Genomic DNA, 18,959 nt, shown 5'->3' on the forward strand with positions numbered 1-18,959 from the left:
CTCTGACTCTTCTAGCGTAACACACACACTTCATACACACATACTCACTTACAGTACCCAGCGGGGCCGCCCTCCCCCTCTCTGCTCCAACACTGACTGACAGCTGACTCCACTCATTCACACTCACCACTGCCCCAGGGCCGCTACAATATACTATCTACAGAGATAGCACTGGCGATCTGAACCGGTCAGTGGCGAAAAAAGCACTTTTATACGGGACGCATTTGCCCCCGTTACCGTTTTAGCTCGTTTCGCGCCTCAATACTGAACCAATTTTAGAACGAGTGGTACCCATGAATCATAGCACACATACACATGGGGAAATAGAGCCCAGGTTGAAAAATACCGAAGTTATCCTTTAACTTGGCAGATTTAGAATGATATTTCAGTGTTCACAGAGAACATGCTTGGTTTTGCACTGGTTGTTCCACTCCTGCTTTATTTGCATTTGTCGTGTTTAGACATGTCCTGATCAGATCTCAGAGATCAGTATCAGGGCCGATCAAGACTTTTTTAAAACGGATGGGGATCAGTTATATTGAGCTATATAGAGCCCAAACTGATCCTTTGTTTTATGTCAGCTGTCACTCAGGTGTTTTGAGTTGCAAAGCTTTCATGCATAGCAACTCAACAAGTGCAGCAATTGTCAACTCTCCAACTCTCCCTGTCTGTCTCTCTACTCTGCTGAGGTTCCGTACGAGGCCTGCCCACAGCGAAACACCACACGCCATAAATGACAGCAAACTCAGTATGAGACAGACAGATATTTACTAAAGTTATGACCACTCCTTTCATTCCAGCTAAGTGTTAGTCTCTTCCATTTTGCTGTCTTCTACGGCACATAGTATTTCATTGCTTAGAGGAGAGACAGACAGTGGTGCAGAGCCATACTATTCACACACCACTGCAAGTACAAAAAAAAAAGCCCTGTGTGCAAATGGCCAATAGGAGTAATTTATTAATGCAGCCTAATCTGTGCAAAAAAAACAAATACTCAACAGAAAACAGTAGGCTAAGGTAAAGGCTGCTCCGAAGCAACAAACACTGGAGTATATGTGCACTGGAATTTTGCACCTAGTTGTAGTAGCAGTTTGATTTGCCCGTTGTGATGATGTGCCTTTATTTTTGACTGCAGTATCAAACAGTTTGGTTTGTTTGTGTCGTCCTAGAAGACAAGATGTTAGAGAAGACTGATCGAGAAATAAAAATCCCTAAAGGTAGATGTTCCTCTATTACTGTGTGTGAGTTAATCTCTTGTCCTATCCATCTGTTGATGTGAGTTTGACCTATTGACTGTGGACAGCAGAAAACAAACTCAAACATAATGTTTGATTTGATATCTAGCTGAAGCAGGGGAGACTGCTGCGACAAGGAACACAACTAGAGGTACTTAAACTGCCTGCATGTCTGAAATAAAGATTTTTCTTGTGGTCTGACTTGATATTTTCAGGCATGGCTTTGATTTAACATCTGATTGACAGAAAAGACAATTCAGATATGCTGTGTTGAACAAGTTTTAGATTAAATCTTGTTGTTGAATCCAAATCAGTTTTTTTTTGCACAAGTAGGTTTCCACATAAGAGGAATTTGCTTTTGTGTATTGGTATATAACAGTAAACACACAAAATTGAAATAAAAGCTACAAAAGACATACCCCACACCAGTGTCCAAAATTAACTTTTTGACTCACCGGCCAAATGGCTAGTGAATGTTCAAACTTTACCAGCCACTCAATAGATTGCCATTGTTTTTTTGACTGGTGAGTGAAGCAAAGTTACTGGCCACTTGCTTACTAGCAGCTGGCTAGTGGCTAGTGTTAAATCTGGACCCTGCCCCACACAGTAGATATAGAATAGAAAAAAATACAACAAAATATGTATGCTATGTTTTAAAATGAAAGAGCTGAACAGTTTTAAAGTAGTTGCCTTGCAGGTGCACAAATAACCATGAAGTCATTGGGGTGGGCGATATGATGATATATTCCATGAAACAATGCTGTTTATGCCATGGTATCTATCAGTTTAATATCTCTGAATACATTAGATTTTTGTGGTTATTGTTTTAGATCAATTAGAAGGACTGTCATTGGATTTTTACATGATTTTGTATCAGTGTAATTAAATAAATTGATTGGTCAGCCATTTATTTTACTGAATTAATCAAAAACAGGGATCTCTGTCTGATTATTTTAATTGGTAAGCAGTTTCTCAATTTATTTTCCTAAAAAAAAAATTATATCACAATGTATATGACATAAGATAAGATAAAAACTTTATATATTCCAAGGAAAATTGCTGTGCAGCAGTTGTAATACAAAGAGGGAAGAGTGCAAATATCATAGTCTAAGATAACAATAAGGTCCAAACCCCTAATGTACTGTATACAATATATACAGTGTTGCTGATGAAATTATAAACAGGTTATAAAGAGGTAGTGATCACGCTAGTTTGGCTGAATATAGATCTGTATGTACAGTATCAGATCTGAGTATACGTAAGTGCAAGTTAATAGTTAATACAGAACATATACTGTATGTTTCATATGCAGTGTGCTAGCTATGCTAGTGTTACACATACCGTGACATTATTCTTGTTACCCACCCCTATCATCTACTTTTAAATTGATAAGTTTGTTAATTAATTAAGTCAATTAATTAAGAAAAGGTTAAGGATGACAATTTTAATAATTGATTACACATTCATCAAGTAAGTAGCCTAAGGGATAATGTATAATGAGCCGGTGAATACTGGATAAATAACTAGAAAAATAAAGAAAATAAAAGGGAGTTGTTTTCACAGTATTCACCGGCTCATTATACATTATCCTGCTTATTACATGGCTAATTATCAGTTAAATAAATAATTTGAGACAGAATATTGATTAATTATATGATTTTTATTGATTTATAAATTAAATCGGGAGGAGAGAAAAAAAACTGCCGGCAACGGCTGAATCTCCTTGTCAGGGCAGCGTCCCTAGCAACGCTGGGCTACATAGCAACGGTCATTACACAGTAATATCAGACCTCTGAATGCCGCGACTGACCAATCAGAATACAGCATTTAATAGAGCCGTGTAATAAAAATCAATAATGTTGGCTGATTTTGGGCTCTTAAAGGTTCCGAACATAACGCTCACAAAGTCCTTGTAATCAGGGGTAAGCTGATAATGTAATTCACAAACAGCAAGCTAGCTAATTTACCAGCCAGGTCAGTCTGGATGAATTAAATGATGTTAATCACTCAAGACAGTTTGCTGCTTTAGCTAGATAGCAATCTGTCCACGTTAGCAAGCAAGCTAACGTTAGCTAACATTAGCCAGTTAAAATTTCAAAATATTTCACTTGTCAGTGCTTCCTGTAACGTGGGATTTCTGTTCAGCACCGAGGGGCACTGAATGATATGAGGTAATGAATTTAATGAATTTGCTGTTTATCAAATAAATGAGACAAGAATTAGCTTGCTAGCACAGCCTGCTGACACTCTGCCTCACCTCCTGGCAGTGAATTTGCCTTTCCTAGGCCTGCCTTTTTCTGCTTTATTCGGCCTCTGATTGGCTTAACCTGGTATTTTTACCCTAACCCTAACTAGTCTCAGTTCTCTTGCCTAAACCTAATCAATCCAACCAACAAAGACAACACGTACTGGCCAATCAAAGTGAGAGTAGGTCAGGTCATTCCATCGCTATCCTAGGAAATGCAAATTTGCTCCCCAGCAGCTCAGACTTTAGCCACTGTAGCAACTCAAATTCAGCTGGTGCAAGCCGGGGACTTGGGGCGGTCAGCAGTGCCGTCCAGGATCAGACCCCAGGCGCTCGGGCGCCTAGGATGCAAAGTGAAGATCCATCTCTGCCGGGCCAGTATAAAATGTATATAATGACAATACAGCATGCGTAGACTCCGTGTTGTGGTGGGTGCCAGTCAGTTGTTGACATTAGCAGACTTCATTTCTGAGCTTAAGTCAGCTAGTGTTTCACACTGTTAGCGCTGTGGCTGAGCTGATGAGTGGCAAGACCCAGGGCGGGCATAGCGTCACATCCTTCAGATTTTCTGGGAAAAATCTGGCCCAATTCCTTTACATAGAAACAGTCCTCAGGCTTTTATAGGAAACCAAGAAAGACAGGGAAGATCTCAGTTTATAAGTTTGGTTACAACCTGTTCTCTCATTGGCAATAAAAATGATCAATATATGTATACAGTTACATACAGAACCTTTAAATATGAGAATTTGCTGCTTTGCTTTGTTTCATATCATTGAAAATTGAATACCTCTCAGGCGGCAGGTGTTCCAAGAAAATAAACAATTTGAAAACACCAGTAATAGATCATGTTATACAACAACAGTTATTTAATATTGTAGTACTTTCTTTAAATGAAAAGTGCATTTGACATCAAATCTATCTTTAATTTGGTTTCTAATAACTTTTGTTTTATGATCGTACAGCTTAGCTCCTTGAATGATAGAGCAGATTATGTACTAGCATGTACTGTGTGATGATGTCACATCCTTTTCTAACACTTCCTTGTTTGCTTTGTGTGGTCACATAACAAGCCGATAAGTTGCGTGTTTGATTGATGTTTGTGGATGAAATTCACACTGCGGTTTAAAAGTCCACCTTGAATCCAAACCTCAGACCATCCCGTCAGTGGCACCCAGCTGCGCTCTGCTCTGAGGGAAGAGCTGAGGATGATCCATGAGAAGATGGAAGCCAAGAGAATTGCTCGCATCGCTCTGGCAGAGATCAGGGCCTTCCTCGCTGAAGAAGTGGATGAGAAGGAGACGGCCTGGGCGCTGAAGATGAAGACGCTGGAGGCTGCACAAGAGCAGCTGAGGTTGGAGAGGGAAAGGATGGAGAAGGAGAAGGCTGAGAAGGAAAGGATGGAGAGGGAAGCACAGGAGAAAGCAGAGAAAGAGAGGCTGGCTCAAGTGAGGGCAGAAAAGGAGAGACAAGAGATGGAGAGATTGGCCAAAGAAAAGGCAGCCAAAGAGGAGAGGGAACAACAGGAGAAAGAGAGGGTGGAGAGGGAAAAGATGGAGAGAGATCGCCTTGCCAGAGAACAAGAGAAGGCAGAGAGGGAACAACAGGAGAAAGAGAGACTGGAAAGAGAGAGGGCTGAAAAGGAAAGGATCGAAAGAGAAAGAATAGCCAGAGAAAAGGACAGGATGGAGAGAGAGAAGGCAGAGAAGGAGAGACTTGAGAAAGAAAGGATTGCCAAAGAGAAAGCAGAAAAAGAAAGACTGGAGGGGGAACGCATTGCTAGGGAAAGAGAGCGGATCGCCAGAGAGAAGGAGCTGCAAGAAAAAGAACGCATCGCCAGAGAAAGGGCAGAAAAAGAGAAGCTAGAGAAAGAGCGCATCGCCAGAGAAAGGGCAGAAAAAGAACGGCTAGAGAGAGAGCGCATCGCCAGAGAAAGGGCAGAAAAAGAAAGGCAGGAGAAAGAGCGCATCGCCAGAGAAAGGGCAGAAAAAGAAAGGCTAGAGAGAGAGCGTATCGCCAGAGAAAGGGCAGAAAAAGAAAGGCTAGAGAGAGAACGTATCGCCAGAGAAAGGGCAGAAAAAGAAAGGCAAGAGAGAGAACGTATCGCCAGAGAAAGGGCAGAAAAAGAAAGGCAAGAGAGAGAACGTATCGCCAGAGAAAGGGCAGAAAAAGAAAGGCTGGAGAGGGAACGCATCGCCAAGGAAAGAGAAAGAATTGCAAGGGAGAAGGAGAGGATTGAGCGAGAGAGGGACGAAAAGGAGAGGCAAGAGAAAGAACGAAAAGCCATAGAACGAGCAGAGAAAGAAAGACTTGAGAGAGAACGTGTTGCAAAGGAAAGAGAGAGAATCGCCAGGGAAAAAGAGAGAGCAGAAAAGGAAAGACTGGAAAAAGAAAGAGTAGCTAGAGAGAAGGAAAAGATGGAGATGGAACACATTGCCAGGGAAAGGGCAAGGATTGCTCAGGAGAAGGAGCGACTAGAAAAAGAAAGAGCAGAAAAGGAGAGGGCAGCTAGAGAACTGAGGGAGAGGATGGAGAGGGAAAGAATCACCCGGGAGAAAGAGAGAATTGAACAGGTGAGACTCGAGAAGGAAAGGATGGAAAAAGAGAGAGCAGCAAGGGAGAAGTTGGAGCGTGAGAGAGCTGAGCTGATGGAGAGGCAGAGGCTCGCCAGAGAAAAGGCTGCTCGGGACAAGATGGAGGCAGAGAGGCTGGCAAAGGTAGAAGTGAAGAAACAGGAGCTCCTCGAGAGGAAACCAAATGCTTCCCAGCCGAAAGTTCCAGCAGCGGAGGATAGAAGTGACAGAGGAAGTGTGTCAGCAGTCAGGAGGGAGAAAAGTGTGGTGGAGGAGAAGATGGCTGTGGGCGGGAAGAAAAAATGACACCCTGGATCTAAGTAACTATCTTGTAAATGGTGCTAAAGCTCTGATTGGCTGCAGGCTGAAAGGAAGCATAGACAAGGAGCATGAAAAATAATGTGGAAAATACTTCAACTTTAATCCCTCTCCATGACGGAGCTGGTGAATCCACATTTTACAGAGTAAGGACAATAAAGAAATTTTAGAGAACAGGACATTTGCTGTTATCCCAACAGCATGACATCACAATTTTTCTTTCTTTGATCACATGAAAATATTTCCTATTAAAGGTCCAGTGTTTAGGATGTAGGGGGATATATTGGTAGAAATATAACAGGTATGTTTTCTTTAGTGCATAATCACCTGAAAACAAGAATTGCCGGAAGAACACTGATTTTTCGTTAATATGAAACTGCTTAATTCAGAGTTTTACCAGTTAAAATCACCAAGTCTGTTTGTTTTGGAGAGGAGGAAACCAGGGTTAGAGCATACTTCTTTTATGGCCAATATGGCTTTTAATATTCTAGAATTCTGGCCACATGAAACAACTACTGGGCATATGATTTAAATAGCTGTATAATCGGCTATGAATTTAAACAACAAGAAAGCACTTAATTAAATAACTTGAAAATAAGCCAAATGAAGAAGCCATCTGTTGAACAGAATGACTAATCAGAAGTTCAGCGGCAGAGGCAAAGGAGGAAAAGGACTGGGTGCCACAAGCATCACCATAAATCATGAAGGTTGCAATCTGGCTGTCTGACTCACCGTGGTGGAGTGGAGCTTATCTCAGGCCTTTTCTACAAGGAGACCAACAGTGTGTTGAAGGTCTTCCTGAAGAACTTGACCCATGATGCCATCACCTAACTATACCAAGAACGCTAAGAGTAGGACCGTGACTCCCATGGATGTGGCGTATGCTCTGAAGAGGCAGGGACACACTCTGTACTGCTGGTGGCTAAATAGATCAATTCGTATTGAAAATCCTAGAATCTGGTCTGCATAATATAGGTTTATATTTAAGTTGTCTTGGCAGCATACATTATAGGTCAACAATGTTAGGCTATTTAATATGCTATTGATGAAGGTTTTTATTTATTTGGCAAATATCCCTCCGGACATTTTGGCCTTTGTCTGCCGGACAACTACACGTGATACCGGCAAAGACTAACATAAACCCTTGAAGGAACCTCTATGGATAATTAACCTCCTAAACATCTGGATTTTACGGTATCAAACAAAAAAGGTGAGCATAAATTAGCAGGTACTGGGGTAACGTCCGTCCCTGATATGCCAGTCAACATCAGAAAGCACTGATTTGTAACATTATGCCTCTTTATTCAGGGTTTTTACTGAATCAGCTGGTCTGTTTGTTTTGGAGAGGAAGAGACCTCTGTGGAAAATTCAGTTCCCTGAATTTTTTAAATCCTGAACATTGAACACTGAAGGAATTCTAACCAGGAGAAGTTTTAGCTGGTTGCAATCTGTAGTCATCACCACTAGATGGCACTAAATCCCCCTAAATCTTACACACTGTTCCTTTAAGTAAATATTCTAAAAGAAGTCAAATAATGGTATACTGTGATATGAACCTGCCATTCATATCAGTGGTGACATTCTGGTGATTGTTCTTATATTCATCTGCTGCAGTCTTTCAAGGGTGTTTTTTTCCTTTTTTTCCCAAATTGACCATTTTGTAGTTTGTGGTATTAAAATTTTGTGAAGAAATCTTGAAAATCCTAAAACATGGTGGGTATGTAAAGGGGGCGAAAAAGAAAATGTGTAATATTAATTTCAAACTGTCTTTTGGAAGCGTCTTGCTTCAGTTTGCATGTTGGGTTGATGTCACTGTAGATTGTGTTTTAAGTTGTGAGTTTTATTTTGGTGAAGAAAACATGTAAATCTGAGTAGCAGAAGAAGGAGTCTTCTTATCTCATGATGCCAGCATCAATTTGAATTTTTCACAAAAAGTTCAGAGCCTTATGTTTGCATCCTAATTCAGATCTGATTAAAACATTTAGTGAAGAAAATACTGATTAATAAAGTTTGCCATATGGTGCACTTTGCTGGAAACAGTGAGATTTAACTTTGAAGGAAAACAAAAAAATATTAAGCTAAACATCAAATAGGCCTACTCATTATTTAAAATACTTGCTATTTAAAAACACTGACTGTTCAAGCACCCTTTTTCTGACAGATTTTCCATCAGTCTGTGGCATGTAATATTGTATTTAGGGTAATAGTTTGGTGAAGGTGTCGTCTTACATGACACAGATACCGTAGATGTGTTCAGACACTGTATTCAAGTAGGTTTGAGTCTGGTGTAATTTAAAACCTTGTCAGTGTTGAAAAGGATTAATGGAATCACTGAAGGGTTCAATTTTAAGAACCCACTTAAGGGATTAACTTATGTAGAGTTATACTTGAGAATTTAATTTGTTTCATTGTGTTTTCATGGGTTTTTTTTCTGTCTTTAACTCATGTTTTTGTCAGATATGATCGTTTATTGGCTCCTTGGTTTTTGGCTCTGATCTTTGCCAGATGCTAGTTTTTCTTGGAGGTTCATGTTAGTAAGCTACTGAGGTTATGAGCTTTTGTAGAAGTGAAAACAGACAACTTTGCAACTCCCAACCGCCCCGCCCCCCCGGAATTTTCAAGTGGTGTTATTGTTGGCACCACTGTCGCTTAAGACAACTGGATTGCTTTCCATTTTCCTCAGAGCCAAGCAACGGGACTCTATTTATGCCTCCGCACCAGTGATGGCTGTGACCATTATGTGACCATTGTGACCACTAGGCATTATGTTCTTGGGCTGCCCATCCGTCCATCTGTCCATCCATCCCATCCTCATTATGGCGATATCTGGAGAACAGCTCGAGGGATTTTTTTTTCCAAACGTGACATAAATGTCCACTTCAACTCTGCGATGGACTGATTAGATTTTGGTGGTCAAAAGTCACTGTGACCTCACAAAATATGTTTTAAGGTAAACTCAAGAACCTATATGCTAATTATGACAATTTGACACAAATGTCTAATGTCCAATTAACATTTACTTCATAATGATAAGTTAAAGCAAAAAAATGTCTGATTCCACTTTAATGTGAGTATTGTAGTGCAACTTGTAAAAAGAAAAGCTTGGTTAAGGATGCTGATTTCAAGGCCAAATGCAGTTATAACATCTACTAAACCTGTAGTAACTAATATATACAGTGGAGGCGTGTAGTGACTTTTCAGATAACTTTTTGACTGCAGCCATTGGCTCTCAGAAAACTGAATACTTAATCAGTTTACTTGATAGCAGCAGTTTCATCACTTTATCTTTTGCTTTGTGCAGCCTCATGCTTTGAGCACAGGGCCTGATTGAACCAACTCTAAAATAATTATGCCTTTTCTTCAAAATGTGAGAAAAACTTTGATAAATAAATCTTGGTTTTCAAATTGAGATACATGTTCTGTCCTTTTTCTTGGTGTAATTAAATGAAAGTGGCCCTATTTGTAGAGAGGGAACATGTTAATCTGTTGCAGCCCAGCATGCAAACTCCCTTTTAAAGCGTTAAAAATGAGTAATAAATATCACATCCTCCGTTCTCTGTTCAATGCTATCTCCTTCCACCACAGCTTCCTCCTCTGTTTACTCTGTGTTTTCGTCTTGTCGGCTCGTTTCCTTCCAGAGAAATATTATCGGGCTGCTGTAACTCCTGACCTCCTTCTCCTCCCTAACATGAAATCTGAATGTTGGGTTGATGAATTGGTTTATTTAGAACACCTACTGTTTTCTTGAAGGCACTGTTACACCAGCAACAGTAATGAATAATTTCTGCATATGGTAATTTTCCTTCACATGCTGTTTTTATGTCTTCTTGATTAAACCAATACACATAGACTTGGTGTCGGTTTAAAAAATGTTGGGCATCAGCTCTTTACTTCAGTGAAAAATGACACTAACATTGTCTAAGTTTGGTACTTGAGGTTTTAAAAGCTAAAAATATATTTAAGGTGAATCTTAAGAGTAGAACTTTCTTGTATTGACTCTGTCTTTAGAATTAGGTTATATTAGGTCAAATGTTTCAAAGCCTAAGTATTATTCCACAAATATTCTTTTTATGAAGTCTTGGCTTTTCTTGTGTACATTCCATAAACTATATAAAGATGGACGACGTGACAGCTCCTAAAAAGTGAAGCCAAAACATAACCCCTGGTGGCTGGCTGCAGTATAGGTCATAAACCCCGCCCCTCTATGTTAGCAGATGTGACATGGGTCAAACTAAAAGGCCGAAGAACAAGTCAATGTCATTTTTCTTAAAGATGTTTTTGTCATTTTGGATAGTTCTTATCAGGCTGATGTTTGTTCAAGTGCTCATTTTTCTGATAAGTTGGGTTTAATTAGTTATTTAATGCCAAAAAAAAAGAAAAAGGTGTTGATGTTGTAGAATAGAATAGTATAGAAAGCCTTTATTGTCATTGCACAGGAACAAAAGGATGCTACATATACAACAAAATTGCGGGGGCTACTTCTAAGGTGCAGACAAGAAATACAGATAAGTTGTGTTTGCATAGCAAACAACATTTACGCAACAGGATTGTTGTGTAACATGAGACAATATATAACACAATATAAAATAAGTAGTGCGCGGGTTGTGTGTGGGTGTGTGGGGGGGGTTAGTCTAAGTGTGTGTTCTATGTAGTGATGGCTTGTGATTGACAGCTGTCTGTGCCAATTTGTGTGCTCGCTTGGGCGATATGGCTGAAAAGTATATCACGATATAGCTGGTTCATATTGATCGATAAGGATAATTATCCATCATTTTTTTTATAACCTATTTAAAATAAGGACTAGGAGAAAATAAATACATTTTAACACATTTATTCTAAACTCAATAGCTTTCAGTCAAGTGAGTAATATCGCTTTATAATGCACATTTTCGTCTCTTTGTTTGCTTTTACCGAGTGACCTAGCGTACCTGTCCCAAAGCCAGCTGTAGCTGTTGCTCACCGGTGTATCCCTCCGCGCAGGATGCAAACACACTATACTTCCGTGTATCAAACTTCTTCTAAAACGACTAAAAAGGACTCTCGTTTTTCGAATTAATGTTTAAACATGTTTATTGTAAATGCACGTGCAGAAATGCCAGCTTCAGGGTTTCTGCAACGTTTATTTGTTCACTTTTAACGAGCAGGCTACTGACCCCCTATAGACTTCAATTGTATTCGCTAAGCTAAGCCGCAATGCTAACCGCTGAGACCCAGCCACTAGACGTACAGACACAAAAAAGATATCGATCATGTTGTCTTACTATGAAAATGATAGGAAAGGGCATAACTCCCAAATCATCGGAGTATTCCTGTAAGGGTTTAATGGGAAGTCGACCCAACTCTATTTGTGGAGGCAGATGTTATGGCGGGCCGCCACAAAAATATGAATTTGTGGGAAACCCTGGCACTGCTCACACTTGGTCAGATGGGTGTATGGATACTGCTGAATTTCACTACTGCGCAGACTTTGGCTGGCTTCAAATGACACCACCATCACAAGATAGTGGCAGCAGTATCTGGGATATTTTGGAGAGTGGAGACACATTGTCTGTCTTTATGTACGGTCTAGGGCTCACTCTGTGTCACCTTTAAGTTCTCGTCCCAGTAACTGCTTGGTCACTTGTTTTTGATTAAGTGTATGAGGAAAAGTTATGTATTTAATGCTAATGTACTGAGCATTTATTTATTTTGGTTTTTATTTAGCTATGTATCCCAAATTAAGGACATACTGTTGGTGAAGAAACTCTGAAAAGAAGGTCTTTGTGTGCATGTGCCATTGTCTGATTTTTTAACTTGAACCACTGAACAGGGCTGAAGGTGGCAGAGAGAAGGCATGACGGAGATTCACCTGAGGAGAAAACAAGTGAGGACTCTCTCACTCACACACACACACACACACACACACACACACACACACACACACACAGTGACAGCAGTCCCCTGAGTCTGCAGTCTGTTGTCTCTCAGACAAACAAGCTGACACTGACCTGATACCCGAGAAAACCACCCCGTCAGTGTTTCACCTCATTCCCACCTGTGAGTTCAGCCCTGAGGGCATGTTTGCCTCACCTGACCTCTGTTGAAAGGAACTGTGATCCCAGATCTGCGTCAGACCAACAAAGCATCCTCACACAGACACACTGAATCTTAATCAGCTCCACCCTGCTTCACTTCCACACTTACAACCAACTGTCTGTTAGCAGTTGTGGAAAGGAACTAAGTACATTTACTCAAGTACTGTCAGATTTAAAGGTACTTGTACTTTACTTGATTATTTCCATTTTCAGCTACTTTCCACTTCTACTCCAAAACATTTCAGAAGGAAATATTGTACTTAATTACTTATCTTAGTATCATAGTTACTTTGCAGACTCAGATTTTTAATACAAAATATAATCAACTAAAAACTACGAGATTAAAAATGGGGAATTCACAAGCTACCCGTATATAAATGCATAATGAGCACTTTTAGTCTTGGTACTTAAAAGGTCCAGTGTGTAGGATTTAAGGGGATATATTGGCAGAAATGGAATATAATATAATAAGTGTGTTTTCCTTAGTGTATAATCTCCTGAAAAATTGAATTGTTGTTTTTTTGTTAACTAAGAATGAGCTGTTTATATCTACATAGGTAGCAGGTCTTCGTCTACAGAAGTGGCCATGTTGCCCCACCATGTTTCTACAGTAGCCCAGAACATTTGTGGTTTTCACGTCAGCCACCATAGTTCAAAGCCCCTTGGTGACGAGAAGCGTCTAAAAAATTAAGTGTGTTAAGGTGTTTTTACTGGTTTAAAATCACCTGGTTGGTTTGTTTTGGAGAGGAAGAGACGTCTGTGGATAATTCAGCTCCCAGTAAAAACCTCCTGAAAGATGAACACTGAAGGAATTCTATGTGGGAGAAGTTTTAGCTGGTTGCTATCTGCAGTCCTCACCGCTAGATGCCACTAAATCTCCTCAAGTCTTACACACTAGTCCTTTAAGTAAATATTAATGCTAAAACTTTTGTACTGTTACTTAAGATTTAAGATTCAAGACCTTTATTTGTCCCCGAGGGGCAATTGATTCTGCCGCAGTAGCAATAAAAACAACAATGACAACAACAAGGTTGACACACACAAGGCAACAGTCACATAAAATCAGTCGTAACTAAGTAAATAAAAAAAAAAACGCATACTTGAATAAAATGTGAACTAAGATGCAAGAATCTTTCTTGTAACAGAGTATTGCTGCATTGTCATATTCCTACATCTGAGCACTTCTCTCACCACTGTCTGTTGGCACATGAAATGTATTAATGTAGTGTATTTTATACTAAAGAACCTGCTTCTTAGGTCCCGTTTATACAACAACGATTTCAACTGAAAATGGTAAACTTTAGTTGTGTTTTGGCCGATCGTTTACACGACAGAGGCGTTTTGGGTGCCTGAAAACGCAGCGTTTTGAAAACAGGTTCCAGAGTGCAATTTTTTGGAAACGGCATTGTCTCCGTTGTCATGTAAACTGGCAATATGCAGTTCCTCTGAAAACGGAGACTTTTTGCACATGCGCTTTACGGTTCCAGTCACTAAGCATGCGCGAGAAAGTCGACCATCACAACAACAATGGCGGACTCCAGAGCTCTGCTTGTGCTGCTCACCCTGTTGAATTTATCAACGCTTCCCATCATAGTGTAGATTAACTGTAGAAACTCCACCTCGCCGTCCGTCCAGACAAACGTTTGTGCGGTTGCCATTTTGTTTGTTTATACATCACCGCTCTCTAGAAGGAAGCGCAAGTGACACACTGCAAACTACTGGCCTGGCATGTATACTGCAGCGTTTATGGTCTTTTTTTTTGTTGGCAATTGTTATCAAAACGTTGTCGTCTAAACGCAGAACTTTTTTCAAAAAGAAAATGAGAAACGATTCTGTTTTCAGTGGATCCTTTTCGTGTAAACATGGCCTTAGACAAACTCTAACTCACTGATGGGGGTGGAGCTGCTAGACTAACCACTGAGACCAATAGAACCAACAAATAATGAATGACCCATTTAAACCACTTCAGCCAACAGCAACCAAGATTTATCCCTCAGATAATTCATCAAGCAAACATTAATTAAGTCCGTTCTTTAAAACTTAATTTTAGGAAATTAACTGGGACATTATGACATTGACATATAATTTTCTATATTTCAAGACATTATATAGACAACAAAGTTAGGCAGTTTATACTAAAACTATCGAGAGATCAATTGATATAATTCCAACAATCATTAGTTACAGCCAAATGTCACAAGCCTGCTTATTAAAACTGAAGGACACTGTACAGTGCTGTGATTAACAACTATTACAAGTTATGAGCAATGCAAATTTAAAGTTCAAATATTTTTAATTAAAATATTATGTTTATATTTGTATGCATGGTGTCCCCTGTCTTTTTTGGTTTAAAAACCAAAGAAACCAGTGAACGTTTGACTGAAGCAGCCACTCAGCGAGCTGCAGAGCCACAGGGGGTGGAGCCAACAGAGGCCATGTCATCTGAAACACCAACCGAGGAGACAGGTGTGTTTGGTGTATATATTTTAGTATATATACTAATTACATAATTTAAGTGAAAAAAAACAACAACTCAGCAGTAATTTTTAATTGAATCAGTACTGATTAATTGACCCTGTCTATTTAATATCAGTTAATCCTGCCCACATTCATTTGTTTATGTTACTGTCACTGTTTACATTGAGAGTCACCAGCTCAAAGTCTGCTTCATGGTAAAATAATTATTATTATTATTCATTCATTTATGTATATATTGATTTATTTTTCTGTATTTATTTATACATTTATTTATGTATTTTATTTATTCATTCTATCTATTTATGTATTGATTTATACTTTCTTTATTTATTAACATATTTAATTTTACATTTGTTTATGTATTATTATTATTTTTCTGTATTTATGTGTTTATTGACTGTAATCAAATCAGTGTTTACCTTGAAAGCCACTGGCCTAGAAAGTCTGCTTAATGATACAATAATATTTAGATTATTGATAATCAAGAACTGTGTTTAAATTTTATTTTTTAGTTTCAGCTCTAGGTGATCTTAGAGTGATATTGTGGGAAGAAAAACTAAATTTTATTTGAAATTAATATCATCTACTTTGTCACCTTCTTTTATTTTAAACAGACCAGTGTTCACTATAGGTACTGCTTGAATTTAAACTGTCTGTTGTTTGTCAGTTTCAGAGAGTGGCCCGTTGCCTGTCCACAACGATGATGATGAAGGTAGGTAGTTTGTCACATGACTACCAATAATGAGTGAAAATCCAAGATACTTCACACTAACTAATGAAGCAGAAGAGCAGCAGCTAAACTGTGTTTATATTTAGATGCTGTGTGAGCGGCTGTAATGTTTGAATGCCACTTTTTTCCTCCTGGTTGTGCTTCAAATTATTTGCTTGTCCTGTATTATCAGGTACACCATATGGCCAAAACTATGTGGACACCTTGTGTCCAAATACTTAAGTGTATTTTTGGTTTGAGTCTGTGCTCCTGGGTTGGTCTTGGTCCCGTAACTTTGCTTCTGATTTTGATTGAAAAAACAGCATCAAATTTATTTGCTATAATCGGTTTGAGTGAGTTTTCATTCTCCATTAATTGTCAATAAATATATGTAAGAAAAAAACTGTTTTTACAAAGACAAGCTGTACAGTTTTGTGCAGGAATGTGTAAAAAGTTGTCCAAGGCATGTGCAAAGGTTTGCAGTATGTAAGTACAGAGAAAATTTAAAATGCACAGACAGGTTAGCTCAAAATATGTGCGTTAATGTAACCCACTGTGACAGAAATTTCTATTTTAAATTTAAGATTCTATTTTTTTATTCTCTCTCACGTTGTTTATTGTTATCCACCAAAGTACCAAAGCAAATTCCTTCTGTGTGCAAATTCCTTCTGTGTGCAAATTCCTTTGCAATAAACCTGAAGAGCATGAAGAGCAATCTTAAAGCCACAGTGCACAGTGATAATTTAGATATGACATTTTGGAGAATATCCTTTATGAGCACAAAACTACCTCCATAAAAAAATTATTCTCTCAGTCTTGCGTGGAAGAACTCCCATCCTATACCTTTAGGATAAACTGGAGGAGCGACTGTGATCACCAGCATCAGTGCTGGACCTCAGTGATGCTCTGCTGTCTGAATGGGATCAAATGTACAGCAGGTTCAACATCAGGTTGAAAGACTCACACCAAAAGAATAGAGACTTTTAGATGTTTAGGCGTCCACATACTAAAGGCCATATTGTTGATATAGCAGACACTTATTTTTATGGCACCAGTCTTTAAATTGATGCTTAACACTTTGCCTGAATGCACACATTACCTGCTGCTTGCCTTCACTGTGATCAGCTGACATGATGATGTCACAAAGGTAACATTATTATTACCTGTCTGTGTCTGATCCAGTCTCTAGATCTCATGATGTGGAGTCTGATATCCAAGGTTGGTCCTGCAGTTAGTGTAGTGGCTGTTGTTGTGCACACCGTGTTTGGATGTCTGCATGTTGAATCATCGACATTTCAGTCTCAGCTTCACTTTGAGTCTTAAACATCACCTGACTCTTCTCTCTAACTTCATGTTCATCTGCTGCAGGACTAATTATTACTCATTACATCACTGTATATTTGCGTCTGTCTGTATCTGTGTCTGTCTGTGTGTGTGTGTGTGTGTGTGTGTGTGTGTGAGTGAGTGTGTGAGTGAGTGTGTGAGTGAGTGAGTGAGTGAGTGAGTGAGTGAGAGCGCTTTAACCTGTGTGTTTTTGTATCTTCAGCTGCCGTCCCTCTCCCGCCATACGTAGAAGATGACTTTGTGCCAGGTCAGTTAAACTCAGTCTTCACTATTTTACAGTATTGGAAGTATTCAGATCATTTACTGCAGTAAAAGTACTTATACCGCACTGTGAAAATAACCCACTACATGTCAAAGTCCTGTATTCAGATACTTACTTAAAGTGCAGTTTGCAGGTTAAATTTTTTAAAAAATATATACATGACCTTGTCTGAAAATTACCATATGAGAAGTTAATTCAGAATTTATTATGGTTTACACGACATAAAGGCACAAATTCAGAGGAAAAGTGGCTCTTTTTAGCTCCTCTTCTAAAAACGCTTTTTTTTCAACATCGCCTGATACTACGTCACGAGAGGGACTCTGCGTCCTTGACCCTGCCTCTGTCCAATGCGCAGTAGTAGGTGGTAGTGAGTCTGAGCAGTAGTAAACTTGTGAGTTAGTAATATTTCGATTGTTAACAGTGCATTTCACCATTTGTGATTATGCTGAATTATTGTGTTTGTACAGGTTGCACAAACTCGGGTCTGTCAGGACATGGAGTCCACCGTTTTCCGGACAGAAAAAGGAGTGGAGTTAGTTTTTGTGCCTGGGTGCGTTTTGTGCAGGTGAAGAGGCGCGATTTCACGGCTTCATCTGTGACCATAAACGCGGTCGTGTGCAGCGCTCATTTTGGACAGGAGGATTGTGTTCCTGGCGGAGCCCGGGGTTATGTGCGAAGACGGGCGGTCTCCGCGGAGAGGGAGACCTCCGTGTTTGAGACGGGAGTGGGCGGCGTGAGGATTGATGGGCAGTGTGAGGCATGTTATGTCTGGTCTGGGGGTCAGATTCTCCACCAGAGCCCAGAAGGCATCCACCTCCCTGCAGCACATACTCTCCACAGCTGAGGACATGGGCTGGCAGTTCCCACACAAGCACCTATCATACAAAAAATTATCAGGAAATCTTCCTATCTCTCTCTCTCTCCCTCTCTCTCCCTCTCTCTCTCTCTCTCTCTCTCTCTCCCCTGCAGACGTCAATACACCGTAATGCNCCTCCCTGCAGCACATACTCTCCACAGCTGAGGACATGGGCTGGCAGTTCCCACACAAGCACCTATCATACAAAACATTATCAGGAAATCTTCCTATCTCTCTCTCTCCCTCTCTCTCTCTCTCTCTCTCTCTCTCCCCTGCAGACGTCAATACACCGTAATGCAGAGTTATAACACACATAGCAAGATACGTCTGATACAAGCTGATATTTGCGCATTAGTTTCTGTTCTGNCTCTCTCTCTCTCTCTCTCTCTCTCTCTCTCCCTCCCTCCCTCTCTCTCTCTCCCTCTCTCTCTCTCTCTCTCTCTCTCCCTCTCCCCTGCAGACGTCAATACACCGTAATGCGGCGTTATAGCAAGATACGTCTGATACAAGCTGATATTTGCGCATTAGTTTCTGTTCTGGGTAAGTAGCATTAGTTATCTAATAATGGCAGAGCTATTGGTAGCTTTGTTATAACCTAATACGTGATGGCAAACTTAATGTTGTGATGTGAACACAGCGTTAGACATCGTTAGCTGTCGTTAGGGTCCGGGCAGCTAAGCTGCCAGGACACTATTGTAATCCTAGGTATTCTTCTTCTTCTTCTCCTTCTTCTCCATCTTCTGAGGAACTCATACTTCCCATGGGTGAAAACTCACCAAACTTTGCACAAAGGTCCAGTCTCATGCCAGATATCCTCAGCTGTAAACTCAAGCCAATAGTCCTGATGGTGGCGCTACAGCAAGCGTCT

The 18,959-nt window shown here is 39.9% G+C and overlaps 1 protein-coding gene across 19 annotated transcripts in view; it reads left to right on the top strand.

Annotated features, from left to right (window-relative positions):
- unm_hu7910 (un-named hu7910) overlaps window positions 1-18,959 on the top strand; it is a 62,246-nt gene that overhangs the window by 26,738 nt on the left and 16,549 nt on the right. For 6 of the 19 annotated variants that reach the window (XM_050056793.1, XM_050056798.1, XM_050056796.1 and 3 more), the window contains 5 exons: window positions 12,178-12,231; window positions 14,789-14,908; window positions 15,588-15,632; window positions 16,812-16,847; window positions 17,176-17,220. In XM_050056793.1, coding sequence (XP_049912750.1) covers window positions 12,178-12,231; window positions 14,789-14,908; window positions 15,588-15,632; window positions 16,812-16,847; window positions 17,176-17,220 — 300 coding nt within the window. Of the gene's footprint in view, window positions 1-1,169; window positions 1,242-1,344; window positions 1,387-4,632; window positions 9,814-12,177; window positions 12,232-14,788; window positions 14,909-15,587; window positions 15,633-16,811; window positions 16,848-17,175; window positions 17,221-18,959 lie in introns of those variants that run through there. The other 13 variants (XM_050056795.1, XM_050056801.1, XM_050056803.1 and 10 more) reach the window with 8 other exon arrangements.

The sequence above is a fragment of the Epinephelus moara genome, chromosome 11, assembly GCF_006386435.1.
Source record: "Epinephelus moara isolate mb chromosome 11, YSFRI_EMoa_1.0, whole genome shotgun sequence".
NCBI lineage: Eukaryota > Metazoa > Chordata > Actinopteri > Perciformes > Serranidae > Epinephelus > Epinephelus moara.